This window comes from Oxyura jamaicensis, chromosome 2, assembly GCF_011077185.1.
Source record: "Oxyura jamaicensis isolate SHBP4307 breed ruddy duck chromosome 2, BPBGC_Ojam_1.0, whole genome shotgun sequence".
Taxonomy (NCBI): domain Eukaryota; kingdom Metazoa; phylum Chordata; class Aves; order Anseriformes; family Anatidae; genus Oxyura; species Oxyura jamaicensis.
In genome coordinates this window covers 104,305,737-104,322,409 of record NC_048894.1, presented here as the reverse complement: position 1 = coordinate 104,322,409, position 16,673 = coordinate 104,305,737, and the positions used below count along the sequence as shown (strand labels likewise).

Genomic DNA, 16,673 nt, shown 5'->3' with positions numbered 1-16,673 from the left:
CCACTGACCCAGAGCTCCACCGAAGGCACGAGGTGCGCATTCCACGCGCAAGCTCCCAGGCTCCTGTTGCCCGCATGTAAGAAAGCCGTGCTGAGTCCTACGCATGCAGTAGGTATACTCAGACACAGAGCAGGACTGGAAATTAGGAGAAATTAGAGCCTAATTTTGTTTGTTTGTTTGCTTGTTTGTGTGTTTGGTTGTTGTTGTTTTCTTTGCTGGTCACACTCGAGATTTGGTGTTGAGTATAAGAAGTCTGTAAGGTTATTATTCTAAAAATGGTATTTTCTCTCCCGTTTCCCTCTGCACTTCTGCTGAGCAAGACCTCTAGCCCAGTGCATCAGCATCTAAAATGAAAGAAACCGTCCAACAAGACGATCTTGCTACAGTTACCGAGGATGCCTCACTCCCCCACCCCTCAGTAAATTATTTTGCTGGAGGCTACATCATTCTCTCGGAGCGGCGCGCGGGGAGTTGACAGAGGCGTGAATAATTCCCGGTGCACGAAGCCTCCCCGGCGAGCTGAGCCGCAGCATGTTGGGCCCGGCCTTTGATGCGAACTGGTTGTGCGGGTTCCTGGGCGCCCCGGGAACCGGTCGGACGGGCCTGTTATGCCAACAAATTCTGGTATGATTCCACGCGCTCCAGAATGCAGAAACCTGCCCGGCCAGTTAAATGAAAGGCATATTAGGTTATCCATTGCACATTGTATATATCTTAGGCGCAGCAGATCTCCTCTCGGCACTCTCTAGTGTGGTCCACGGTGGCTTCCTCATCTCACTTACACTTGAGGTTTATAGCTGGAGGGGAAGTCAATAGTAAATATTTATCACCCCGATCAAGAACTGAACTTTTCACAATTCAAACTGAAGGGTGAGTTTTGAAAGTCTTTCTTTAAAATTCATTTAAGATAACCTTAAGCAAAAATTTATCTTGTGCTTGAAGTGGTTTAATGGCTATCTCCTTAATGTGCCCGGGTACTGCCAGTCTCTGTGGTGCTCGCTGCCAGCATTTTTGCGAGAGCGGCTTTCCGACCCCGCCGCGTGCAGCTCAACATCTGGCTGCAGGAGTACTTACTGGAGAGACAGCTAAGGAACTAAGCACAGGAATGAGAGAAGCTTCACTGCCAATGACTTGGTGTATTGAGCATGTCACTGAAGTGTTGCCTCTTGGTCTTCTCTTTTATACAGCGTTTTTGTAATCCCTGCCTCGCAGTAACACTTGTCGTGACAAGGCAGAGTGCCACTGCAGTAAGATGTGCAGTTACTAATTCTTCCTAAGCTTTTTTTAATCGTTCAGTTTTATGAAGTTAGTTAATAAAACCTGGATTTACACGCTCAGAATTGGCTTCTTGGTAAGACAGGAAATGTGCTTGTCATTCTCACTGCTTTCTTTCTGCATACTTCTTAGAAATAATCCTCTTTAGAAAATAATGAGTAACGGTGGTGGCAACAGTAAGGAAAAGCAGTCCTAGTCATAAAGAGCAGGCAGACCTGAAGGTTGTACCTGTATCTGCAACTGAATCCATTCACAGGTATGGTGTCAAATAAGAAAAATTAAACAGTGTGAAAACAAAACCTGTGGAATCTGGTAACTGATTAACTACTGGAGCACAGAAGTACTTGCTGAGCTGAATAGAAAGGAATGAAGACAGGTTTTGTCATGCCTGTTAGGACAAAATAACTCTTTAACTTAAGTAAATGTGAATCTTCTCACCATCTGTGTAACTACATTTTTGAAAACCCTTGCATAGGTACTTCCATCTCCCTGGAAATCTTAATTTAGTCTGTCTTGAAGTGAAACAATTACAAGTTCTCTTTCACGATGTTAAACATAAATAAATCAGCGTCCCCAGTGGACATAAACCACTAGATACAGAAAGATTTGTATGGGATTAAGTAAGAGTTTACAGTAGTCACATAACAGGAAGGTTCAGTTATGGAAGTGTTTACTGCTTGCTATTTCCAGGTTGATGTGAAAATGAACATTATCCTTGTGTAGAGCGCCAATAAAATCGGCCTCCTGAGCAGCTAAAAAAATCAATGAACAGCAAATTGAAATGACCTTCTCATTAGCAGCATTGCACCTGTCTGTTAAAATTGTTCTTCAAGGTGTGGGCACATAGAAAAGAACATAGAGAAAGTGTTGCACTCCCACAGAAGCTACAAATGTTCATCAGGAAAAAAAATAGTATTTATCATCACAGTTATACTATTTTTTATATTTTATAATTATAATAATTTGATGATAATTTCCCTGTCAAATAAGGAATGAAAAATTGCTAAGGAATAAACTGTTCTCAAAAGCCAAAATTGTAACTGGCTGAACTGCATGGTTTGAGCAGAGACTGTGTAGAACCTATAAAATGCTACAAGGGAGCTTTGATTTCTAAAGCTATAGATGGGAACACAGTACATTTTAAAAAAAAAAAATGATCCAAATACATTAGCTTTTCAAAACACTGCTTGCCATCATCTGCTTCTGCAATTTGTTGTTTTATTTGGGTTTTCCATTGCTGCTTTTTTTTGGGGAGAAAGGGTGGGGAGGTGGCAGGCAGGGGCTATCATTTGGGGATTTTTTTTCCTCAGAAGGTAAGTAAAATACTGTTTGTTATTTCTCTTTCACTTGTTTTCCTGTCCTGAATTCTTGTCATTCACTACGCCAAAAGGTAGGTGGCATGATTTTGTACGCAGACATGTAAACATTTACTTCAGCCTTCCAAGCTGAAATAACCTTCCAAGGCTGATATATATATATACGCAAAAGTACACAAGACTATTCATGTCAACCTGAGAAACATCAGTAAGAGCAAAACATCTCTGCATGCAGATAACACACACAGGTGCTGCTCCTTAGAGTCTGAGGACCAGCAACACTGCACTGGAGTCCTGAGACAGCATCCCTCAGATTTCATTTTTTTTTTCTCCATCAAGGATCTCTAAAAGACCTGAGAGTTTCAGTTGAACAAATCCTGGCTGTTTCTGACTACAGATGAGGAGCAGTGAAAGCACTTCAAAGAAGAGGGTCTCTTAAAGTGAACATTGTTGCTGGCATCAGGGAATTTGATCTTGGCTCGGTTTCAAAAGTGGCTACGCAAGCAGCTCGATAAGAATGAAATTCAACTAGTGGGGGGTGATGGAGTGGCAGAAAAAGCAAATACCAGTGCCAGACAGCAATGGTATGCTCTGTGCGCATTCCCACATGCAAGAAACCTACCATTCAGAGGACTGCCGGTTCCTGCAAGGTTTAAACCCCATTGAGGCAGCAGCTGAACCGCCACACGCTCCTATTCGCTGCATCCAAAGCTGCATGCTTTTGATGCCCTTCCAGGAACTGCAACATAAACTTCACAAAATGAACATGCCGAGAAATTGAGCAATATATTTATCCCTCAGTGCAGATCTGCCAGTCAGGGAGGCTGTGAGCACACTGGCCCTGTGTGTATATGTGCAATCTGCTAAATCTTACGTAAATAAATAAGGACTTAAGTGTTGTATATATATATTTATATATACAGGAAGACAGTGATACATTTATCATTGTGTTTAAAGCAATTAAAATATTTAAATTAGAGTTCCCAGTCTAATTCAAAGCTGGTTTTAATCTTTGTATCTAAATTTGAAGTAATGGGAGAAAAAAAAAAAAGTAAACTACTTGCTAATCTCTTTTAATCTTATTTTGTATGCATATGCAGTGGGCTAGGTCACCTACTGCTATCTGAATGGTTAGAAACACTGATGCAGTCTCTATCACCCAAAAAAAAAAAAAAAAGTGGGTGAGGCATAAAGGCTTTTCTTAATTTTTGTTTTATCTGCATTGCAACACTGCAGTACTCTTAAAATAGAAATTCAGTCATTAGTTGATATGCTGGTGAATTGGCCAGTCAACAAGAAGGCATTACCACTAAACAGGGGTTGAAAATCAAGAGCTTCATATATTATTAGTAAAGATAAACATTTCAGACCAGCCAGGTCTAAAATGGGCTGGGACTAAATTAGATTTCCTTCTTCAGAGCTGTTCATGGATAAGTTCTGTCACCTAGCTTAATATGTCATATTAAGGGCTACTTTGAAAACTGGACATGAGCCATGACTACAAAAAGTATTGCCTCTGTTCACGCTGAACAGTGGTGAGTTTTTTTTTTTTTCCCACAGTTTTATTGTCTAGGTGTGGCATTTACTCTTAAGAGATGAATGAGATGAGTTCCAGTTAGACTAGTCAGCTTAAGACGTATTAAGTGGATGTGGAATATAAGACTCTTTGGTAGTTTTCTGGTATGTTTAATGAGCCAAGGATCCACGCAGTAATTGGTGATCAAATATGTGATTACGGAATACATAAAATCAGATAAATCTGTAAAGGAGATAAAGGCAAAGTTCCACTGCTGGTCTTAATCCATTATCACTTACTGTTAAGAAGATAAGGGTAGCACCGCAGAACTCAATGGAATTACGTTGCTGTACAGTTCAGCATGAGCAAATACAAGAATAAGCTGCTCGCGCAGTTTACTGGCAAATAAAATTGGTGACATTTTTATTTTCTAGAGTGCTTCCTATAAACACAAAGAAAAGCCTGGCTTGTGGTAAACACCTGAACAATAAAGAAGAAGGCTATTTTATTGCTACTTATCAGGTCTATGCATGTATTTAAAACATCTGTTTCTCTTAACCCCAAGGAAATAATTACTTTCCTACATCACTACATTTTAGATTATAGAAGCTTCAAAAGTAGAACAAAAAGCGGTCAATGAGACAGTTCTTGAAGTGTTTATTTAAGAATAGTGGAGTGTCTATTGCAACCTGTGATGACAGTCTCTTCCATACGATGCATCTACTTTCAGTTCTGCTGTATGTATACTGATGCTATGGTATACCAGACTATCAGTGTAAGTAATATGCTGCTGAGCTACTGAACAGTGGAGTTATTTTTAGTTGAAAAATAGTGGTTAAACAGTGGTAAGGAATTAGTGGAAAACTTCTTCCACAACAAAGATTTTTTAAATACTTCAAAATTCAAGGTATCTAGTTGATGGGAAACTCAAGAGTATATTTGACAAAGCTGAACAGATTTTAAGCCTGCTTAATCACGGGTCGTTTAAGACTCCTTTCTGACAGAATTTCAAAATATTTCAGAAATATTACAATTTCAGATCCAATTTTATCTACGCTGTAGCTCTGTACTTATGATACTTTCTGGAGATTTGAGTGATCTGAGTAATGTAACAAGAATAAGACGAAGCAGCTACTAACATCTATTAAATACCAGAACACCTCTCTTTTTAATACTGCAATTAGTAGACTAGAAAGTGTATGCTTGCAGCACTGGCCCTTGCAATGACCGACCGATGTGTTCTCTCAGGATGCCACTAAGCTGCCTTTGTGTTTTAATAGTAAGGTGGAATGGTGTGGAGGCAGAATAGTATTTCTGGAAAGCAGTGTTTTGTTTCTACTTCATAACTAAGGCAAGCTACAGACTAAAGATAAAGAGGCGTACTTCATGGCAGACAGCAGGGTTGGTCCCAAAGAATAGAAAAAGTTGATCAGCAACTTGGGAAAACTAAAAAAAAATCACATTGGCAAACATCTCAAGTGACACAAAAAACAGGCTCCAGCAGTCGAGGCAGCACGGTTACGCTGGCTTTTCCGCGTCGCTTTGTGCCTGACGGGTTTAACGTTTAACGCCTGCCCACGCCCGCCCCGCGGCCGCCCGCTCCCTCAGGCCGCTCTCACCGGACAGCCCAACGGCCACAACGGCCGCTCACCGGCCGGGGACGGCGGGGGGCGGCTCCCGGCCCCTCACGGCGCCGCTCTCGCGAGACCTGCCGCGATATCTGCCGCCGGGGCTGCGGCCGGCGGCGTTCCCTTTTCCCGCCGTTTACGCGCGGAGCCGCCGGGAGCCAACCAGGTAACGGCGCTCCTCCCCCCCCCCCCCCCCCCCGGACCGGCTGCGGGGCTGTGGCGACCTGGAGCCGCAGGAGGATGGGCAGCGGGCGCGGGGCGGGCGGGCGGAGCTGGGCGATGCTTGCCTGGACATGAGCCGGCAGGGTGCCCGGGTGGCCGACAAGGCCAACGGTAGCCTGGCTTGCGTCAGGGGTAGTGTGGCCAGCAGGAGCAGGGAGGGGATCGTCCCCTCCACCCCCGGTGTTCCGCTCTGGTGCTGGAGCGTGTCCCGAGAGGGGCTGCGGAGCTGGTGAGGGGTCTGGAGCATAGGTCCTGTGAGGAGCGGCTGAGGGAGCTGGGGGTGTTTAGTCTGGAGAAGAGGAGGCTCAGGGGACACCTTACTGCTCTCTACAACTCCCTGAAAGGAAGGTGTGGGGAGCCTGGGGGGTCGGCCTCTTCTGGCAGGTAACTAATGATAGGGCTAGAGGGAATGGCCTCAAGCTGTGCCAGGGGAGGTTCAGGTTGTAAGTTTGGAGACATTTCTTCTCAGTAAGAGCAGTCAGGCATTGGGACGGGTTGCCCAGGGAGGTGGTGGAGTCGCTGTCCCTGGGGGTGTTCAAGGAAAGGTTGGACGTGGTGCTGAGGGGCATGGTTCAGTGGTAGGGGAATGGTTGGGCCAGATGATCTTGGAGGTCTCTTCCAACCTTAATTATTCTATGAAGGGGCACCCCCAGGGGTTCCGGGGCTGCCACGCTCCCTGCCAGCAGGAGGGAGGCTCAGGAGGGGTGGCTGTGTGCTGCCTTCCCTGGCTGTGCACCCAGCTCAGGCACTGCTTTCCCCACACCTGGGAAGTCAGCTAAGAAGCTGCCGTCGCTGAGTGCCTTTTGCACCTGAGCAGCCGCCCAGGCGTGTCAGAGGGTCTCTTTGAACACTTGTTGGGGGCCCTCTCTGTGCAGACAGGTTGAACACCTGTAGAAAGCAATGCATCACTTTGGGATCTTGAGGCAGGTGAAGCTTGGGAAAACCCATTGATTTTTTTCCTGTTTGTAGAAGTACTGAGAGTTTCCAGCCACCTTTTCCCTTTTTTCTTACAATATTTGTTGGGGGTGGGGGAAAAAGCACAGCAAAACCGTTGGAGATTAGTTCTTATTAATTCTGGAGTTAGGTGCACTTTTATTGAAAATGATTGATTGGAGATGTTCAAACCTGAGCAAGTTTGTTGATTTCACCACCCTAGCGCTCGACAGAGAAAAAGATGCTTTCTGAGGTATCTGCATGTGGTTGAAGGTAGAAAAATAAGAGTTTAAAAGACCTTCCTAATGTCACTAGGCAATCAGTTCCACAAAGAAGTACTGTAAGATGGCTTAATGTGACAGCACACAAAGCGAGGCATTTCAGCTCTGAAGATGCAAGCAGAGTGCCATTCAACTTCAGCTGAAGAATTGTAGGCATTCCTATTTGAAAAGGTAATTTGTTCTTCTGTTAAGGACTATTCTCAAAATAAGAATATAAGCTAGATTGAAATCAGGTACTGACATGGGCACTGAGTTTTCTAGAGATGTAGCATATTAAAGCAAAATTTGAGGTACCTAATGATTACCAATGGTTCCATCAGCTATCTTTACTATAGCGTCTGAGTGTCCTCACACAGTAAAAAACATACAGTTTGAGTATTCCGGTGTTGTTGAAAATAATGCTTAATTCCCTTTTTCTTATTACATTTTAAAGATGGGCATTCTGAAATAAAAGTGACTTCGTTATGACTATACACAGAGATAAGAGAAAGGAGGCAGGAACTGAGGCCTCCAGGTCCTAGACAAGGTCATTGACCAGTGGCCTAAACAGTTTATGGTGGTGACCAGTTAAACCAGTAGCTACGTACCCAGGGAACCAAAGGGCAGAGATTACATGAGTGTTTCCATATCGGACACCCCGTGCACCACTTAGAGTTGAATCACCTTGGCTCAGACCCAGATCTGAGTACCACGCTTCCCCTGTAGATCACCTGAGGGCATCATCTGTGCTAAGAAACCTTTCAAAAGAAAGAGGAATTACAGGTAAGGTTGTTCTATCTGAACTGTATAGGCAGTGTGACTTTTAAGGCAGAGCTGTCTGATAGTTTTCCTAAAATACTGATGTTTTGGGGACTTAGGAGTTCTGCAATTTAGTTCCTTTGCGTTGAGGAGTAGCAATAAATTCAATGTAGAATCAGGAAGAATACAAGGATATCTGAGCTCTTTGCAGAATCTATCATTTTTTATCCACATCTATGTAAGGAATGCATGTACTCAAATGTGTCTGATAAAACTCACAAACAGTTTTTCTGATGGCAAAATTTTGGAAGCATGTGTTACTTTAGAAAACAAGTTCTATTTAACAGTAGTTTACAGGGAGAAAGATTAAAGACTGCTAAGTATTTTATTCTGTTTTTAAGTTGATAGCTTTTTAAGGGGTGGGGAAACAGTAGGAGTGGACAAATTTCTGTTATTTTATTATTACTTGCAGCAATATCCTTGCCATCTTCCATACTTTCAGGGTGGCTGTCAGTAAATAAGTACAACCTGACAAGAATGCGAGCGAGCTTTGTGTTTCATCTCTGGCTGCAAGTTATGTTCTGATAAATGCAAACATAAGTGGTGTTGATCTGTCATTGCAGGCATACACCTGTCTTCAGGAACAGCTTCATAACTATGTTATTTAAAACTTAAAGTGTGAGAGCGAGCCAGTTCTGCAAATCAGTAAGTCGAGAGCGGAAGAAACAAGATGAATGCATCTGGAGGAACTTGTGGGAGCCCTAATTCTGCAGAATCTTCTGGAGATTTCTTCAAGGAGCTGTGGTCCAAGCTGAAAGAATGTCATGATAAAGAAGTACAAGGTAAAAAGTAAAGTCTGATTTCACAGAAAGCTGTCTCTTGCCACAGTAGAACTTTGAACCAGAATACCAGTCTGTCTGTGTGGAACTAATTACATTTTTAAAGTTCAATGTTATGCCAAGATGAGAGACTGAACGATTACAAATGATCCTTACAGACTGACCACCTAAGCCTGGCTTAACAGGATCAGATTTAAATTACCAAGTATAAATGATTTGCTGGGTCACTTGAGAGACAAATAATGTTAATGGGATCTGTGTTTGCTTAGGAAATATTCAAATGTTGGCTTAGTTTTAATGGTTATGGTTAAAAGTTTCCAAATCAAGTTATTAAATGCATTTTTTCCTTTGGGTTTAGTCACTTCGGATATATTAAAATGGAGGCCAGGACAAGCATCTGCATTACGTCCCCAGATTTATGCCAATTCCCATTGCAGCTTCGTATTACTGAAGTGAAAAATATTTCTTCAACTTTTAGTGTTCAACAGTTTCTCAGTAGAGTTTATAATAATGTTGTTTATTTTTATGCTATACTTTATGATCTGCATGTTATTCATTTTACTATGGTTCGCTGTTAGTGTCTTTCCATTCTTTAGCAGTGTAGGAAACTAATAACACTCAAAGATGAATTATTGCACTGAATATTTATGTTCTTATAATACTGTTTCAGAAGTAGTATTCATAAAATATTTTGCTAAAAATACTTTGGAAGTAAACTGCTGTGTTTTCTTAAGTCACACAATCCTTTTTTTTTTTTTTAGTGGATTAGAATAATATTTGACAGCATCTTCAACAAGCACATTATTATGCATGAAAAAGTATTTTTTTTATTCATCTGGAATAAAAGCAGGTGATTTTTTCTACAGCTCTTAACTCACAAAAAATGTTTCATACCTCATGCTAAAAGCCATAGAAGTCTTGGTTCAACAATTTGCAATGCCAATCATTGATTCTTTGTGTTAGTAACTTTAAAAAAAAAAAAAAAAACTTGCATCAGTTTGGTAGCTGAAAGGAGAGATGTACCAGTTAGTAAGACATTGTTATATATTTAAAAAAATGCAATGTGTAATCATATGATACACAATTTTATATTGTGTTCAAAACACACCAAAAAAACTATATTCATGATTTTCATGAGGGTTTATTTTTTTTTTTTTAATCTTGATGTTTCTTTTCAGAGTGGGTGTGATGTCAGCTACAGATAAAGTGCAGAATTACTGACAGAATGGGATCTGGCAATCTATGGCATGTCTGAACAACAAAAACTTGAAAACCAAAAAGCTGTAATGTAGAGGGTAATGTTAAGTGACCCCTTCTCTAGTTTCTTGGGATGTGCAGCACGTGATTTAACATTTTGGTTTTCTTTATGCATGTAAAGATACTCTTCAGAACACATGCTGGGTGGGGCCAGATAATTTTGCCACTAGGCAGACTTTTTCATGCCTAGCCCTTTGTCAGTATGTCCCGCACTGTGTTAGGTAAAATTAGGTCTTCCGTGATAACATCAAAGACATGCCTGAAGGATAGTTAATTTTTTCAAAAGGTGGGGATCCTCCTATAGAAAATGGCACTGGAAGATATTTTAGAAACATCAAACACAGGCTTGCCTGGACGTTGCTTGTTTCTGAAGTCTATAAATAAGAATTAAAATTGACTCATGAGTTTCCAATCTAAATGTCAGCAAAAAATTATTTTAAAGATGGTGGAAGTTGGATTAGGGGAAAGTTAGTAGTTGGAGAAAAAACCTTTTGCATCTGCAATGCACAGGGCTCTACCATCGTGGAATTTTTCTTACTAATTGCAAGTCTGGGAAAAGCAGAACTTACGAAGAACAATCTTGAAACAACCAGATATATTATACAAGTTATAATAGTTGAAGTATTCTGTAGTCTATATTCTGTAAATATATAAACTCATACATTTCAAAATGGTCGCGTTGAATTTTTGTATCACTGTATTGTAAAGAGTGTTTTTTACCCATGTTAACAGAACACACCTAGTCCTGTGACTTCATTAGAGAGTGAAAGCTTTTTATTCAAGTGATCATTTGCAAAAAATACAGAAGCTCCAGATTTTGGATCTCTTCAGACATAATAGCTAGCCTAGCACTTCTCTCAAATTCATTGTGACAACCTACAACCCAGTTTCCAAAGATAGTGAACATGGTCAGTGTGGGCTGACTTTTCATGGAATTCAAGCATGCTTAGCAACTCAGATTAATGGTTATTAAAGATACACTTGCTTCCATTTCCTACATGTAAAATGTGTGAAACACTTAGCTCACACAGATAAAAAAAGGAATTTAATAATCCTGTTTTATAAAGTGACTAATTTTTGCAGGTGTTAACACTTAAATCCAGCTCAAAATAATTGTATGAATGCTTCCTGCATGTGTGTCGTATCAATGCGGTTCCTGAGGATGAATTCAAATTTAAAGAACTAAAAAGAACTGTATTGCAGTGTAGAAATGCAAGAAGAGAATTTTGTGTACAAGAAACAGCTTTAATTCTTTTCAATTATTCCATGATTCTGAAAATGGTATTGGGGGAAGTAGGGTAAAGGGGAGAAACAGACTGTAGTCCTAGAAGCAGTGAAAACTATGAGGAAAGCAATCTCATTAATATTGTAGGAAAGGAAATGGTTGGAAACTCTTCAGAAGTAAATAAGCATAGAAAACAGGGCTGGAAGGGAAGTGAGGAGGTCATCCAATCCATTTCTGTGCCTTCAAGGTAGGATTTCATCTGTGTCACTGCTGACAGAAGCTTGTCCGACCTATTCCCAGAAAACTTCAGTGCTTCTGCTGTTTTCCCAGTGTTTCTGCTTCAGTGTTTCTGCTGTGGATTTTCAGGAGGTAGAATTACTGCATTTGAAAATTCATCAGAACAGTCGTTGTCACATCTAGTAACTGAAATATTACAAGGACATAATTTAATCAACTTGCAATTTTCCTAAGATAGTGTTGTGTGTTTAATCTGCCTAATGATAGTTTAAAGAAAGCCTCCATCATCTTAATAGAGACAGTGTCACTTACTAGAACACTTATGAGCTTTACATAATGTAGTTTGATAGAGTCTGTAGCTTGCCTATTTCGTAGAAATATTGTGTAAGAGAGGAAGTTGAATTGGGAATGTACACATTGTAGTTGCATATGTTTATATGTTTACTAGATCCTTAAATGGGGAAATCTGAAAACTCATACGCATTGTTTAAAAGAAAACAAAAAGTTGTCATAATTAGTTTGGTTAAAGTCTGCCCATGCTCTGGAAAAGCAAAAGGAAGAGATTTACACCTGATGTAGTAATTCAGTGCTCTTGGATAAATGTAACAAACTGGACTCCTGCCTTCTCGTTGCAATCATTTGAATTAAGAAAAAACACAACCTGTAAGTAACCAGTTAGGTTCCTCCTGCATTCAGGTGAGAGGGGAGATAGTGTTACCTGCAGCACAGTACCGAGCCTTTTGAGCGCTACCTCTCCAATTTGTGGCTCGGGTTGCCAGTGTTACAATCCTGAATCCTTGCTGAACAGACTACCTGTTCATACAGGAGATGCATTGTTGTGCAGCTTCATTCCTTCTGATGGGCGTGGAGCAGCATTAAAGCATGCTTTACAGGGGTTCTAATTGCAGATGCCTAATTGACTTGATGAATAGCAACTACTTAAAAAAAAAATAAACCCTCTTTCTGTGCTGATTTGCATTATAGAACATAACATCTCACAGGTGTTGAACACCTAGAGATGAAAGAAGTCTTGCTATATTTCCCAATAACCCTTTCATTTGTTTTAAGCAGTCATTACATTCTTATTTCATTGTCTCACTGTCATTTCGTAGCCATCTGTGGCATGGTTTCAGTGCCTCTCTGGCTGACCTGACCATTGCATTTTAAGCGTCCTGAGCAGTGAACCTTCTCAAGCAAGTAGTTTGCCCTTTGAGCTGATCCCAGTTAAGTGTGGTAGGTGAGAGGAAAAAGAAGTCTACTAGCTGCCTTAACCAGCATTTTCTATTAAAAACATGTAGTATTGGGTATGTGTTTTGGTTTAAATTTAAAATGGTCAGAAGTTTTCCTAAAAGTGTTCTGGTGCCATAAATTTATGTCCTCCAAAAAGACTAATGCTTTTGCAAAAACTCACAAAACACCTTGTGTTCAAACACAGGTTGCTTGCTACTTTCATCATTTGAACAAAATGTGGTGTTGGGAGTGTTACATCTCTTTCTTTTTATTTCTTAAAATTACCGTTGCATATGTAATTTAAAAAGTTACACAGTTGGACACTGATTATTTCCAACCATTTTTTTTCAGAATAGGAATATCCAGCTTGCATATGGGTAGTATCACATAATTTTCACTGCATCCCACCTAAGCCAAGCCCTACTTAAAGCACCTCTATATTCCTGCACCTGTGCACATTCATCCAATACCTGAAAGCAGATTGGCTGGGCTGCTTTCTAGATCAGGCTGTCAGCTGGCCACTCATGCCTGAGAGCATCATCTGGATTTGGAAACCTTTTTACTTATGCACAGAACATACGTTTTGGAGCATGTATTCCTTAGTGGGAGAAGGGCCACAGATGAAATGATCTCTCCTCAGTCCACCTTAAGAGGTTCTAAAAAAGCTTTGGCTGAGAGGTTCTGGTAGCGTGCCTCCAACCATTGTCCTTTTGTATTTAAAGCCTTAAAATATATTTTGAGTAACTTTCTTTTATGCATATCTAATACATTATTAGATTCATGCTTCATTTGAAGTGTAGCATTATGCATTTATATATGCATAATTTACACGTACACAACTTATTTTGCTCTATGTATGCACAGTCAATGAAAGTACATTGACAGTACCTGGTATTAGAATGTGTGTTTTTTTTGTTTTTGTTTTTTTTTTTTTCCTTTTTACAAAGAGGGTGTTTTTATACCTGTCTAAGTGTAAATCTGAGTGTTTAACAAGTACCTTTTTCCTCAGGGTTATAATAGCTTTATTGTTTTCCAGGGTACTGCAGAACATACCAAAGAAATCCAGAATGAACCATTTTCTCTCCAGATTAGTGACTGTTCTCTCTCTGTTGGAGATATCATTGGCAAAAGGAGAATTTATTATATCCCCTGATTTTGTTAAATCAGAATCGTATAACAAGTGTATCTTTTTTCTTTCCGCTTTTCAGGCTTACAACTGAAAATATCCAAGTTAAAGAAGGAAAGATGCTTGTAAGTACTCATTCTTATGATCTGATTTATTAAAGGAGAGTCTAAGTACAATTAATGCGTGGTAGTTCCTGTAAATAATTCTTTCTGTGGATGTCTCCTTTCAGACATGTAGGAAGTTCTGCTCATTTTAGTAATTCAGCTGAAGTCATCTGAAGATGTAGATAACTCTTTTTAGGATGTGTCACCTGAACGCTAGGTTTGTCTTGCTTAAAAAAATGGCTGGTAAGGTTTTCCTATCTATGCTATTTCCAGGATGCCCATCAACAATGTTGACATTTCTAAAACAAAAGACTATTAGGGAGATGTTTTAAAATTGAGGTCAAGTCTTGTCTTGCCACTTATATCTCCTTACAGATAACTTTTTTTATGTATTTCTCTTCATTGGATGTTTGCCTTTAATATCAGTTGTAGTGCCCTAACCCAGGTTTTAGTCATTCAGTTAGGATTCTGGTTTTAACAAAAAAAATTGCTAATTTTCGGTCACTTCTTATACTTTTTAGACAAATGTGACTTCTTTTGCAGTAAATAGTTACTGCTAATCCTGTTCTGTTCAATAGAAGCAATTTGGGGAAAAAAATCTGGATTACAAGATTTATATATACAGTAGAACCCAAGTCCATATTTACAGTGTTAGTCAGCAAAAGAGAAATATGATTTAGAGCTATATTTAATTAAATGATAAATGGCCTCTTAATGTGATATCCCGTTCAGATTTTTACTTCAGTTTTAACTGCGTTAATATTATGTAAATCCTGTATGATGAATTGCAATTGAAAGTGCTGTATGAGAGGAATAAAAATAAATTGCTTGTTCTCTTTCCACTTTGGAAAACAGCATGGTTGTATTAGATATATTAAATAAAATGTAACTCTTCTTAAAATAAGCAAAAAATACTATGTACTTGCAGTCCCAGCATTGCTATTTAAAGCAGTAAGATATGCAATCTTAGTTTTGATACAGAAAGCTTGTCTTGCTGTGTTCAGTTTGTGCTTTTACAGAAGTAACCTTTATATTATCATGTCGCTTATTAATTCCTGTTAGGTTTCTAAGTTGTCTGGTTTTTGTTTGTTTGTTTTAGTTTCTCAAATTGTGCAAGTGACAAAGTCTCCCCTAGGTTTGAACCTCCTCAATCAAGGCTTTTGTGTTTTGCTTACTTCAGTAAAATGGTACCAATCCTGCTGGTGTTTGGTAACCCACAGTAGTACTTCGAGGCTGTAGTGTCACATCTTCTCACATTTCAGCTGCTTTCATATAGATCTAATCTGTGAAGGCTGTAGATTTCCTGCCTATGGTTTTGACTTGTCCACGTGGTGTCACTTGATGCTTTAAGCAGATGCTACAATGTTTTCTCTGCACTTTCTGGGGACTAAATGCTGCAGAGAAGCTGCTAGACGATAGCAGTGACAGCTGAAGGAACAGTTCAGAACAGGATCACAAAAGGAAGTGTTGATTAATCACTTCCACACCAGCATCCATCTTGCTGTGGCACCATGAGTGTTACCTGCATTTATATAGCAAATCGCCACAGCAGGGTTCATAATCCTGAGTACCTGTGTTGCTAACTCCCAGCTCCCCCCGGTATGCACCTACTCCTAAGGATCAAGGTTGGTTGACTTTTGTACTGCTTGTACATGCTGCTACTACAGTATAGATTCTTTGCAGCTGCTCTTTAATTGTGAGTAAGAGTTGATAAGTGATTTAATAATAATGTAGCAATAGAGTCCAACTGTTTATTTGGTCTGTCAGCAATTTTTTAGTCCATTGGAACTATTAATTCATATGTGCTTTACCAAGATGTCAGGATGTATCATGGAATCTTGTCAGCTCCTGCATTAAAGTTCAAGCAGCATGTCTCTTTATATTTTAAGACGCTTACTGAACATTGAGATTGATAATGCAGTATCACAAGAAATACATCTCTGTTACTGTGGATGGAGTAACTTAAGATTACTAAATTTTCTTTAGAGCCCTTAAGATTATTAGATTACTTTTAGATAGCAAATATTTGGTGCAATGCTTTTGTACTTACGGGTTACATGTATTTTTGGGGAGTGGGAGGAGGATGGATTAGTTTAACATCTTGTTATTTTTTATGTACAACTCACTAACCAAGTAGTTAATTCATTTCTAATCTGAAAGGGTGAAAAGATCTCTTGCTGTTACTGTTAACTTGATCTGCTATGTCATGAGGTGCTTCTGTAGCCTGAAAATCTTAAATTACTTGATTAATTTTCTAGATGCTGACTATTATCAGTGATGTGACTGAACACATAGCAAATGTTTTAATTATTGTTTGTTGGAATCTTTCTCCTATTACCGCATTGTCAATACAATACTCTTATGTAGTAGGTCTTGTTCTCCTGGATGCATCTGAATACCTAAGGTTTAAAGTTTCAGACTTTGTAATCAGCTGACAATGACTGCCTTATATTGTACCCCACTTCAGCTAATGACTTGTAAATGCTAGGTCAGAGACTCTTCATTAAGAAGAGTGCCTCATAGTCTAAAATGTCTGTTAGGTTTATTGGCTGCACTGACATTAAAGAAAAAAAAAAGAAAAAAAAAGAAAAAAAAAAGCCTTATTTCTCCTGTCATCTTAAAATCTTAATGTGACATCTTACAGGATTTAAGTGGAAAGAAGGTAGTATTAGTGTGTATTATGTATTTTGTACAAATAAATCAACGCCATGGAATAAGGTATGTCTTAAAGGCAGCTTGAGAAAAG

General features: G+C 39.6%; 1 protein-coding gene across 4 annotated transcripts in view; it reads left to right on the top strand.

Moving 5' to 3' along the window:
* Positions 1-716: 716 nt before the first annotated feature.
* The window catches only part of RBBP8 (RB binding protein 8, endonuclease), a 41,962-nt gene continuing 26,005 nt past the window's right edge, over positions 717-16,673 (top strand). Inside the window, exons 1-5 of one of the 4 annotated variants that reach the window (XM_035318998.1) lie at positions 5,775-5,901; positions 7,206-7,342; positions 7,877-7,933; positions 8,533-8,751; positions 13,906-13,948. In XM_035318998.1, the coding sequence (XP_035174889.1) occupies positions 8,640-8,751; positions 13,906-13,948 (155 nt within the window). In that variant the 5' untranslated portion in view covers positions 5,775-5,901; positions 7,206-7,342; positions 7,877-7,933; positions 8,533-8,639. Of the gene's footprint in view, positions 871-5,774; positions 5,902-7,205; positions 7,343-7,876; positions 7,934-8,532; positions 8,752-13,905; positions 13,949-16,673 lie in introns of those variants that run through there. The other 3 variants (XM_035318997.1, XM_035318996.1, XM_035318999.1) reach the window with 3 other exon arrangements.